This window comes from Phlebotomus papatasi, chromosome 3, assembly GCF_024763615.1.
Source record: "Phlebotomus papatasi isolate M1 chromosome 3, Ppap_2.1, whole genome shotgun sequence".
In the NCBI taxonomy this organism is placed as follows: Eukaryota; Metazoa; Arthropoda; class Insecta; order Diptera; family Psychodidae; genus Phlebotomus; species Phlebotomus papatasi.
This window is the reverse complement of record NC_077224.1, coordinates 76,090,271-76,102,218: the sequence shown is the minus strand read 5'-3', so window position 1 is coordinate 76,102,218 and position 11,948 is coordinate 76,090,271. Positions and strand designations below refer to the sequence as shown.

Genomic DNA, 11,948 nt, shown 5'->3' with positions numbered 1-11,948 from the left:
GAGATTCCTTACAGAACCTTAAAAGCACTTGAAACTCGGAATGTGTGCAAATTAAATTGGTTTAGGGAAGATGAATCGCTTCAACCTTAATTTATTCATTCTGACCATTCTGACCAATAACCTCCTGGAAAGTTATCCTTATTTTTAAAATTAATCTCGGAAACCTTTGAATATTTAAACTCCTGTAAAATTTATACCTGTATCTTGACACAAATGTATTTAAAAAAAATCTTTCTTTTCGATATTTTTTTTTTATTTTCTTATAAAGATGTTTTAAATCTTTTTTTGGACTTCCTTATACTAAAAAATTTACACTGTACACGTTGGGGATTGTTCTTGTTTTTTTTTCTTTAAATACCCTCCCAATTTAACTAAGCTCAGCTAAAACCCTCAGTTTCACTTTCATGTTTTTGTTCAAAAAAAAAAAAAATTATTATAAAAAATATTCTTTCTATCTAGGCAATCAAAAATTAATTGATTCAACTAATATTTTTACTAGGATATTATCCTTAAGGAAATAAAGTATTTCTGACTTTCTCACACTTTTCTTGTTCTTTTTGGTCTACAATTATTTCGATCATTAAGAAATTTTATTCACCCCTGAAATGTTTTGTCTTCTTCGATGTGAGAATTAAGCATAACATTTTTTTTTTGGAATAAGACACTCAAAGAAATTAACACTTTCCACAAAAAAAGGAAAATGAGGACTTAAAAGTGAATTAAATGATCGATATTCTATTAAAACAAAAACCTCAAAAAACAGCCCAAGAAAAATTTAGGCGAAAACTTTAAAATTATCATTAGAGAAAAACACCCTCCAATAATTTGTTTTCTTTTTTTTAGTTTGAGGTGATTGTTTTGTACCTTAATCATTTAATAAATTTGTAATCCCATCCCTGACATTTCTCCCAATTATCTGTTTATTAAAAAAAAAGAATATACCTTCCTATTTCAGCGACGTGAATCCTTTGATCTTGCCCGATGCTTAGAACGATCACGACTCGATGAACTGTAGCGATCGTACTTCGAAGAGCGATCCTTGCCATCTCGATCTCTCCGTTCACGATCTCGTTTGCTGTAATCCTTGGAATTGCTGTAGTCCTTCCCGCTGCTGCTGTGCTTATCACCATTGATGTACTTGTCCCGACTTCCAATAGGAGACCTATCGCCTTTCTTGTCACTGAAAGATCAAGCATCAGGGAAAATCTATTGATTGGGACGACAGAGTGAAATATCATTAAGGGTTATTATTTATTAAAAAATATATTGCTATACAGCATAACTAAATCTAACTTGCAAGATTAATTCAGAAAATATTCGAAATATTGAAATGGTTTAACCCGTTCTCCAAGTGTAACAATTTTATAAACTGAGAAAAAATATAAATTCTCTTTGCACAGAACTATGGCTATTTATGAAATTTTCGAAAAATAATTGTTTAGTCGAAGTTCTCGATATTTATAGAATTATGCGGATTATACACTGCTAAAATTGATTTTTTTTTTGCCTCTAAATGGTTTCAACACATTATGGCTTCTACACATTAGAGAAATTTATGTCCATATTTAAGCAAATTCCCTACGCTTGTGTAGGAAAAACTTTAAAATATGGACATATTTTTTCTGGTGTGTAGTGTCCATTAGATTTGTAGATATTTTTGTCAAAAAAAATCATTTTGACAGAATTTTGATGTTTCCAAAATATACATTTTTGTACATGGTGCGAAAAATTTATGAAATGTCACACTAAAAACAAAAGTAGGGTAAGTGTGCCAAATTTCGGCATAGTTGCATGCAAGCGACAAAGTCTGAAGTTTGAAATTTAATATTTTAAATACAAATTGATTTTTTTATTCTTTCTTCTGAACGAGTGTTGCTTGGAACCTTGTAAAGAGTTTACCGTCTCTATTTATTCTAAAATCATTCTTAATACATTTTAAAATGAATAAAAATATAGACACTGATTTGGTATCCATTTCGGCCATCTTTATTCTCATAGTTCCTTGCCCTTCGGGAATTCTTCCAATATCTTTTTCACATCATCTCGTTTGTGGTAGCTACATTTTTTGTTATTCTTTTGCATTGTATAATCTCTAGAGTACGTAAAATCTAAAAGTTCATGGAAAATCGAGGAACAAAAAAGATGGCCGAAATTGCAAGCTGGCCGGAATTAGGCACACTTACCCTATTATTAAGAGATTAATTATAGCGAAGTGAGCCTCGTCACTTTGATTTTCCCCACAACAAAACTAAAGTAGATACAACTGCTACAACATTCTAAAATTCTAACAGGAAGTACTTTGGCCACTATGACTTTCGAAACTGATTTTCAAATTCTTTTAAACTTCAACTAAAAATATCAAATAAAAGTCTAGAAGAGCCCTAATGTCTTACATTGTAAGAAATGTTCGTCAAAATGGAGCATTTTGAAGTAACTCATGTCAAACTGTTTTATTTTGACGATTATTTCTCAAGATGTGTAGAAACCCTAAACTAAAGCACCAAGAACATTTCTTACAAAAAAAGATTTGTGTGCATCTCTTAAGGCCTCTACACATTGGGAGCAATTTTCATCAAAAATTGCTTTTTTTAGAAAATCTTCTGCATAGTTGTAGGTACAAACATAAAAATTCTGTCAAAAATGCAATTTTTGAATAAAATTGCTCCCAATAGAGACCCCTACATATCACAGTTTTCTTATCAATACCGAAAAAAATATTCAATGGAAAATTTTTAGAAAAAAAAAAACATTTCCTATAAAAATAACAATTAAATTGATATTATCACTTGAAAGCGCATTTCTTTGCAAATAAGCCTCAAAAAAGTGATGGGTCAACGAAAACCGGAGTAAGTTTTAATAAACCTAATTTCTAATCGATATCACGACTTCCAGAAGTTGAACATTTCCAGTGAATTTTTTTATGAGCCTGAAATGATCTGAAAGTTCTGAAAGACTTCTTGTAGACCTTCATTTTTCCGCCGTATAGCAATAAATGCTCTGCGAAGGCGACCCTAGATTCGAGACTTGCGGTTTTCGGTAAAGGTTATATGTGGAGCTCAGAGTAAAAATGACACATATCAAATGGCTAAAGCATAGGATATTTTTGCTCTGAGCTCGACATATCTGATGAAGACCAAAAAAAAAAATTATTAAAATGGCCATACCTCCGGTTCTAATTGTCAGAATTGAAAAAGTGGGGACGTTTTGGAGAGCTCTCATGAAATGCCACTTCCCTTTTAACATCGGAATTCGTTAAACCACCGCTAGGAGCGCTATTATTCAAAACAAAATTTTTCAATTTTCTAAGTTAAATAACTCAAAACCTCCATTGTGCATCGGGCTCAAATTTTAGTATATTGTAGCCGCAGATTATACCAATCTAGCGTGAAATACTTAAGTCGATCTATAACCCCTGACCCAAGTTATCAAGGATCAAATTTCGAAAATTTCCCACCCTACATTTCCGGTTCTAATATTAGCATTTGACCTAAATTTTGTTTTTTTTTTATTTCGTCTCAATGAGCACTTTCGGATGGAAATTCAAAAAAATCACCACCGACTACGCTATTTCAAACAAGGTTTATAAGAATGTTCTTACAAAATTCAATAATTTTTTGACATTATTGTTGTAGTTCGTCATATGGATGAAATGCCCGCTGTCATAAAAAGAAACGTGTTCCAAAACAAATAAATTTAATTATCTCGGCTACCGAGTGACCGATAAGTTCAAGTTTTGGGGCAAAATTATAGAGGAGATTCTGGTCTATATTCCACTATAATCTTTCTGTCAGTTAATTTATATCCTAAATATCGTCGGTTGTCTCAGCAACTGTGCTAACTGCATTCTTTGCAAACGCCCCGCAGCGATGCGTTGCTTACAACGAATGCTGACACAAAACAAATGCAGTTAGCACAGTTGCTGAGTCAACCAACGATATTTTGATTTAAATAAAAAGTTTGCAATTTTTCAGAAATTTGATTCCAAATTGCTGTATATTATCTCTATCCTTTAGTTCCACATCAATTTTGCATGCAATCCGTGTTTGCTCATGTTAAGAATCTCTCCTACAATAAACTGATCTAAGTTTATCTGTTCATCTTATTTTGGATCTGGAGGATCAGGCTAAAAATCATACTTGTAAACAATGAGCATTTCATTGAGGCAAAATAAATTTATGTCCTTTTTCGCTTTAGAGACTCTACACACTAGAGGAATTTATGTCCATATTGAAGTAAATTCCTTACGTTTGTGTAGGAAAAACTCTTCTCAATATGGACATAATTTTCTCTACTGTGTAGAGGCCATTAGTTGAATTTTCACCGAATATTTTACACGAAAGATCACAATTGTCTTAAAATATTCGAAATATTAACAAGAATCGCTGAAATAATTTTTGGCCACATAATAAATCTAATTTTAAGAGTACTCAGGTAATTTTTTCACAATTTTTTGTTACACCTGGAACGACTCATTTTGTATAAATGCCTTAAATTGCATTTTTGCAATTTCACTTTGGAGACAAAAATATCACTTTCACAATCTTGCAAATTTGGGCTGTTGGAAAGGCCCCAAAAGAATGACTCATCAGCCTTAAAATTAAAATTAAGAAGAAAAAAAGAAACTTGTGTGACTCACCTCTTTCTGTGCTTCTGCGAAGGTGATGTGCTGGGCGAATGCGAAGAATGCCGCGACTTCTTTTTGCTGCTACTGCTGCTACTCAACCTCCCCAATGGACTCCTGGACCGCCTATCATTTACCTTCAGCTTCTTCCTGGACCGACTCTTTTCATCATTGGACGGACTCGGTGTCCGTGATTTGGACTTACTGGTCTTCTGCCCATCATCATTGACATCCGGCTGGATAGGAACTGCACGGGATATAAAGCCACTCCAGGCATTGTGTGCCGATCCATTGCTCCTGTCCACACTGTGCTGCACCGGTGATGAATTCTGACCCGTTGTCCGGGTCTTTGTTCTCGAGTCCATATAGCGCTTACGTAGCTCCTCAACGGCAGCTTCCAGCTTCTCCACATTGGCCTTGGGCCGCCGATAGAGCTGACAGATGCGATAGCAAACATCCAAAATGTGGTTCTCGCTGACACAGAAGACACCAAACCAGGGTAGATTGGCAGGGAGATTGACGGACAGCTTGCGTGCAGTGAGGTAGATACAGGCACATGCTATTGTCTCGGGCTGATAGCGCACGAAGACGTCCGTCCGCAGGGAGTCATTCATGAAGTTCCAGGCCATCTGCATCATCTTCTGGTTCTTCTCGAAGCCCAGCACTTGGAGGTACATCACAATTAACTGCCAAAAAAAAAATCAGATGAATTTAACCAAAACTAAATTCAGTCTAGAAATCTGTTTGCAGACTTTTAGCTGTGATTCTTTCATATTGCTCACAATTATTAGTGGGATTAGTGCAATACCCTAGGGCCTAGGCCTTAGACAGCCTTACGGCTGAATCCGGGAAACGGCTTAGTGGGAAACTCATGGGAATGTAGTCTAATCATTATTTTGATTATAATTGCGTTAAGCCTTCTGCTGTAATTTAGTAATCGCTGATTTAAAAAATAAATAAATAAACTATCGAAACTATACGTGCAGCCATAGTAGGCTGTAGGTGAACTACAATTTTGCAAATGATCCCTCTAGATTTTTTTCGTACATTAGCTTTCACGTAATTTTTTTTTAATAACGAATATTTGCAAAATCGGTTTTGAAACATATTTTTTATTTTTCTTTTATTTCAAAAACTATTCAAAAATTTTATTTTTTAATATTGTGTGCCTATTCAAGATCTTACTAAAAAATATATTGCCTAACTCAAAAAACTATGAATATATTTACGATAAAAAAATTTTATAATTTTTTAATAATTGAAAATCTGAACGGCGCGGCAAATGTTGAATTTATATTGAAATTGTGTTCATTTGAAAAAAAAAAAAAAAACATAAATAGATTCCGTGCCTCTTTTAACCCTTTATGGACGATTGGAACACCGGTGTCCCATAAAGAAAATAATTTTTCTTGACTACCTAAAGTTATTTTTTCCTTATGTTTGTACATAATTGCAAAATAGAAGGTTCAAGGAATCTAGGATATTTTTTGGAAATCTCCAGCTATTTGCTATGTAGTAAATTTTTAAGCTAAAAAATGACGAATTTTTAAATTTTCATAATGAAAATTAATTTTAAATATTTTTTATACTTCCATTTTTTTTTAAGCAAAACCGTTTTGGGAAAAAAACTACAATACTCAAACATAATATTTTTCATTAGATTGAAAATTATCATTCATTAGTATTGCCAGAAAAATTACTTAAATTTTTAGGCTATTTTTGTCCCTATCGTTCATAGAGACAAAAAATACACCTAATCAGATACTGTTGGCTTTTCGAAGGTCAAATATAAAACCTTTTACTAGTTTTGTACATTGATTTCATTTTTATTGCTGATTTTCGATCCACGAAAACTGTCTCGTCGTTAAAGGGTTAAGTGCCTGATTAGCTTGAATAGATAGCAATATGTTCACTCCCATCATTTTCCTCTTAAAAAAGTCATTTAGTGAGCCGATTGTTAAGTAAAAAATATACGTAGTGTTCACAAGTTCGACTTAGGATTAATCTTATTGAATTTCGGATTAAAATTATTTATTGATTCGTAAAAAATTGGAATTGATTCAATCTTGTCAGAACTTCCAAACCCTTTACAACGGGTCTACATTTTAACTCCATTCGGTTGAGAAATACGATTATGAAAGCCTTTTTAGATTTTGATCTTGAAAACGCGTTAAAGGAAGCAGGTTAGTTTTCGAATACCATCAGCATTTGAATATTATTGCAAATTTTCTATTTCAAAATTTTAAAATGAAAATTTTAGAAAATTGAATTTATTTGTTGTACTTTTATAACACACTTAAGAGCTTGAATTTAATTATTATATATTTTCCTATATTCATTATTCGACATGACTAGATATTTTTGCTTTAAAATTTCTACACATTGGGAGCAATTTTCGTGAAAAATTGCTCTTTTTAAGGAAATTACCTGCATTGCCGTAGGTGGAAACTTCAAAAATCTGTCAAAAACGCAATTTTTTACGAAAATTGCTTCCAAGAGGCCTTTAGGTAAAAAAGAAAATAATTTCAATGTTCAAAGGATGACCAACTTTCCCCTATTAGAAATTATTCAACGGTAGTTTTGTATATGGAAGAAATTTTCACCTAGGTAACTTGTAATAACTTATCCAAAAATGAAAAAAATCGCACAATGCGTTTTTGAACTATCCAAAAAATGGTTTTGGCGAGGGGAAGGAGAGACTTTTGGATCGATTTATGGAGGGGTTCCCCGAAGGTCCCAAGTCTCTATCTCTAAACGTTTGGTCTCTAGGTTTTGTCCATCTTTTCGAAATGTGTTGTTTTTCTAATTTGATGGAATATTCCAATTAATTGGTTGAAATATCTATTAAAAACTGTTAAGATTCTGTTAGAATATTTCACAAGCCATCTCATGATGCAAAGAAAATGAAAAAAAGAAATTATTCGGCTTAAAAATGCATTTGAAATTAACTTTTCCTTAAGTGTATCCCTTTCCACAATCCACCTTAATACCAATCCCTTAGTGGAGTTCAAGCAATAAAAGAAAGCAAAACTAGTAAGTACATTACATTTCTCATTAAATTTTAAAAATTTCTTGATAAAAATAATTGATTTTAGTTTTCCTCCGTCACTACGGAAAATTATACTTGAAAACTTGCTAAAAAGTACATAGCACTTAAAAATCCATCCATTAGTCTTTAGAGATGAGTGGAATCATTAAATTTCATTTAAAATTAAAAATGTCAGGCAAATAAAATAATTTTAATTGAGGCTTTTTAAAATAATTTCCAATTTTATTTTTCCTGCTTATTTTGAATTTCAATTTATCAATTTTAATTAACTAACATAGCATTTTTAAATGGAACTGGAACACAAAACTAATTGCAAAAAGGCACAGTTCCATTTAAAAATAGAAGAAAAAATCCTATTTTGAAAGTGCCTTTATTAAAAAGTGACCTGCTTCACTCTTTTGTATACTAAGCGCAATTTTAATGATAAGCGATATTGCTAAAAAATGCAAAGGTTCCTTCTGTGTTGAGATTTTCCACCTGAAATAGAGGCCGGTTGGTGAATGTTCTTCCCTGTTCCCGGGTAACTTATATTTCCCGCCTCTCGCTCCATGCAAGATCTTTTACTGGCGGTATAGTTCTGCAGCACACAGTTTCTGGTTAACCCTTTAACCCTTTAAGTACGAGAAGGTCAAAAATCAAGGGTCAGAAAAAAATCATGTTTTCTGTTTTTTTTTTTTAGATCTAGACATAAACTTTAGATGACCGTAGGAAAAATTTCATTTTTTGGGCACCGGTGACCCAATCGTCCTTAAAGGGTTAAAGTACTTTTCCATCATTTTCCACTAAGCCGTCTCTCTGATTAAGTCGGAAGTCTGTCTAGACGCAGGCCTGAGCTAAAAGAAATGCCGAAGTGAATTTGGTGGTGCCTGTTGGCATTCTTCGAAATTCCGCAAAAAATTCACGCAGAGAAAATGAGAGGTTTTTCAATGTGAAAATTGTTGAATTCCTTAGATTTAAGTCATTTTCACAAGAAAATCCTTTTAATAATTTAGTTGAATTACAGTTATTTGTCTTAATTGTGAATAATTGTTGATATTACAACAAAAACATTGAGATGAAATTTTGAGCTGGTAGACTCACATTCTTTTAAGCTGTCCCTAAATTCAGGATAGGTTTGAGAAAAATCCTTTTGTACAACACTATTTTGATTAATAAGGAATGCTAAAGTACATATCACAAGAAGGGACACGACCTGCTAATAAGGATAAAATAGAGAAGAAAATATTTTGTCGCATTTTAGAGATTTTTTGCAACCGCAGCGCCGCCAGACGTTTGTCAATTGTATTATTTGTGTCTCTATCTCTCTCTCACAGTTGAATTGCGCGCGATTTAAGAACGTTTCATTTGAAGTGATATTTGCATTTAATTTCTTTGTATTTTTACAAGATTCAAGTAAAAGGGTGTGTAGTGGACAGCTATCCGTCTTCCGACAAAGATATCAAGAAGACAATTTCTTTTTATGTGAATTTTTCTTTCTATTAGGGTAAGTGTGCCAAATTTCGGCAAGCTTGCAATTTCGGTTACCTTTTTTATTCCTCGAATTTCAATGAACTTTTAGATTTTATGTACTCTAGAGATTATACAATGCAAAAGAATAACAAAAAATGTAGCTTCGGCAAAAGAATTCCCGAAGGGCAAGGAACTATGAGAATGAAGGTGGCCGAAATAGGGTATCAAAGCTATGTCTATATTTTTATTCATTTTAAAATGTATTAAGAATGATTTTAGAGTAAATAAAAACGGTAAACTCTTTACAAGGTTCTAAGCAACACTCTTTAAGAAGAAAGAATTAAAAAAATCAATTAGAATTTAAAATATTACATTTCAAACTTGAGACTTTGCCACTTGCATGCAACTATGCCGAAATTTGGCACACTTACCCTATGTCTTTTTGGCGCAAATATATTCATCATGGTATCGTGAATGAACGGGGTTAGTGTTACCAGTATGGCTATCTGTAATTTCCATTAAAATTAACAACACAAAATTTCCGATATTATACACGACTTTTAACGAGCACGGTAACATGGCATGGAAGAATTCAGATAGGTCACTGCCGGACATTTAGACCGGCTACATTTTTTATTTCTATCGATTTTTTTCGCTTTCAGATAAATTTTACGCAGACTTTTTTCTCATATCAAAATTCCTTTACTTCTTCCCCAAAACCTATTTCTCAAGGTTAAATTGCTCTGGAAATAGTATTTATCAGCCAATTGGGACAAATTTGGATTCATTGGAAAGGTCTTTGAATCCCGGACAAATTCAAGTTCGAACCAGTTTCAAGCGGTTATAAATCTATTTTAGCCAATCTTTCGGGGAATTTATAAATCATTTGGAGAAAAACAAAAACGGGGCAGGAAAAATTGCTAAATTACGTGCAACCATGAAGACAAATAATTAGGATTTTATTTTCGATTGTCAGAATTTTTAGCATTCTGCAAAGTCGGGATGCTTTGCCATCTAATTTCTCAAAAAAAAAGGTTTTTTTTTAATGATGATATCGACTGATTTAGTAATTTACAGATAATTTAATTTTTTATTGGAGTTACTTTACAGATCTTGAAAAATTAATCAAAGTGACCATATAATTTTTATTGTCACTGTACGGATGGCACTAATTCACAAGTCAAAAATTTTAATGAAAGAATCTGAGCTTTCACATGCTAAAGCAGAATTATCACTAAAGAACTCACCTTATGGGGATGCTTGACGTGAACACAGAAACCCAGCTCCTTGAGTACTCTCCTCTCGGCCTTGATAACTTGTGTCTTGAGTGTGATATAATTAATATCAATAATCATAGGCGTAATAGGTTTTTGTGCACGGACTTGTTTTATATGGTGAAAAACATTAATAACATCGCGTATTCGTCTGGGCGCCTCTTCAATTTTGGACGCCAGACAAACACAGCTCATGGCGGTGGTCTCCATATTGTGTCGGACAAATGATTTAGAATAAAAGAAACGCTGAAATAGTACCTGCCCTGTTGCCATTGCCACCTGAAATTGTTGGGATAATTATACAACAAAATTTTTAGCGATTGTGAACTACAATTTCTGTGTCCGTTCACCCCCATTCATCATCAACCCAATCAAATGAGCCTCGAATGGGGTTTGGTGGGTGGTTGGGTGCTGCCAACACAGTCACCTTTTGAGAAAGAGGTTAGATTGAGAAATTTGCACAGGTACACATCAAAATTTCAATCAATGACAAATCAGTGATTTTGTACCAACCTGAGGCAATTTTAGCAATATCCCAGCCGTTTGGATCAATTCGCATCCCAAAATTCGCAAATCAATTTCCGTCTCGCGATCCAAGCCATCCAATTGCGATGGTGTTTGTTCCAATTTTGTGTCCGGCAGCAAGCAATTCTCCAGCGATATTACTATCTGCCCATACACCCTAGCCATTGGCTTTGCCGCAGACTCCTCATTTTTCGTCGAAGTCATCGTGAAACCACTAGTTTTTCCACCTTTTTTCACTCCACAATCAAAACGTTTTACTGAGTTTTCACAAGAATGACGGACATCTTGATGATCGATGATGACGATGTCAGCGCTCCCTGTGGCGATTTCAGCGCCGCCCTGGTGGCAAATTTGGCTTGGATAAAAATGCTGTCAGTATATGCTGTGAGAAAAACAATAACACAATTGCATTAATTTACAAAATTTTCCAAATTCCTCATTTTAAGCGATGGAAAGTTGTGAAGTCACAAGTTTAAAACCTAAATCTCGTCCTAAATCACCCACGGCAAAATTAACGAGGAAGAATCTTCCAAAAAGAGCGCAGAATTACAGGTAAATTGCATCAAAATCCCTTTGACCCTAAAATACCAATGTGAACTTTAATTTTCCCAGTAAAGAACAACTCCTGCAAGCACTTAAGAAGAAAAAAGACTGCACAGCTAAAGCTCAGAGTATTGTAGAACGGTGTCTGGAGAAAGAAGTGGAAGAAAATACTTTTTTAGCATCCCTTCAGGACATCAATCAGTGCCACTATCAGGATATCGTTGAAGAAAGGGCAATTATCAGTTTATGTGGCTACCCTCTGTGCTCTCAGGAGCTAAAGGACGTGCCTAAGCAACAGTTTCACATATCCATGCACTCGAACAAGGTTTACGATATCACGGAAAGGAAGAATTTCTGCAGCAATCAGTGCTTCAGGGCATCCAATTACCTTAAACTCCAGCTTTTGACCAGTCCACTCTGGCTGAGAGACGTTGAAGATATTCCAGAGTTTAAACTCCTCAAGATTGAGTAATAATAAATACAAATA

The 11,948-nt window shown here is 33.9% G+C and overlaps 2 protein-coding genes across 3 annotated transcripts; one reads left to right on the top strand and one right to left on the bottom strand.

The window, feature by feature from the left end:
- Positions 1 to 231: 231 nt before the first annotated feature.
- Positions 232 to 11,300, bottom strand: LOC129805815 (cyclin-L2). Of its 2 annotated transcripts, none has more exons than XM_055854000.1 (4): positions 10,907 to 11,300; positions 10,367 to 10,672; positions 4,637 to 5,307; positions 232 to 1,180 (listed from the first exon to the last, which is right to left on the bottom strand). In XM_055854000.1, exons 1-4 carry the CDS (start codon positions 11,120 to 11,122, stop codon positions 952 to 954), a joined length of 1,422 nt encoding a protein of 473 aa, XP_055709975.1. In that variant the 5' UTR covers positions 11,123 to 11,300; the 3' UTR covers positions 232 to 951. The 2 variants fall into 2 exon arrangements, with proteins under 2 accessions (XP_055709975.1, XP_055709974.1); XM_055853999.1 differs by having other exon boundaries at positions 232 to 1,206; positions 10,907 to 11,242.
- LOC129805833 (putative RNA polymerase II subunit B1 CTD phosphatase RPAP2 homolog) lies at positions 11,282 to 11,948 on the top strand. Its single transcript, XM_055854037.1, has 2 exons — positions 11,282 to 11,470; positions 11,531 to 11,948. Exons 1-2 carry the CDS (start codon positions 11,367 to 11,369, stop codon positions 11,931 to 11,933), a joined length of 507 nt encoding a protein of 168 aa, XP_055710012.1. The 5' UTR covers positions 11,282 to 11,366; the 3' UTR covers positions 11,934 to 11,948.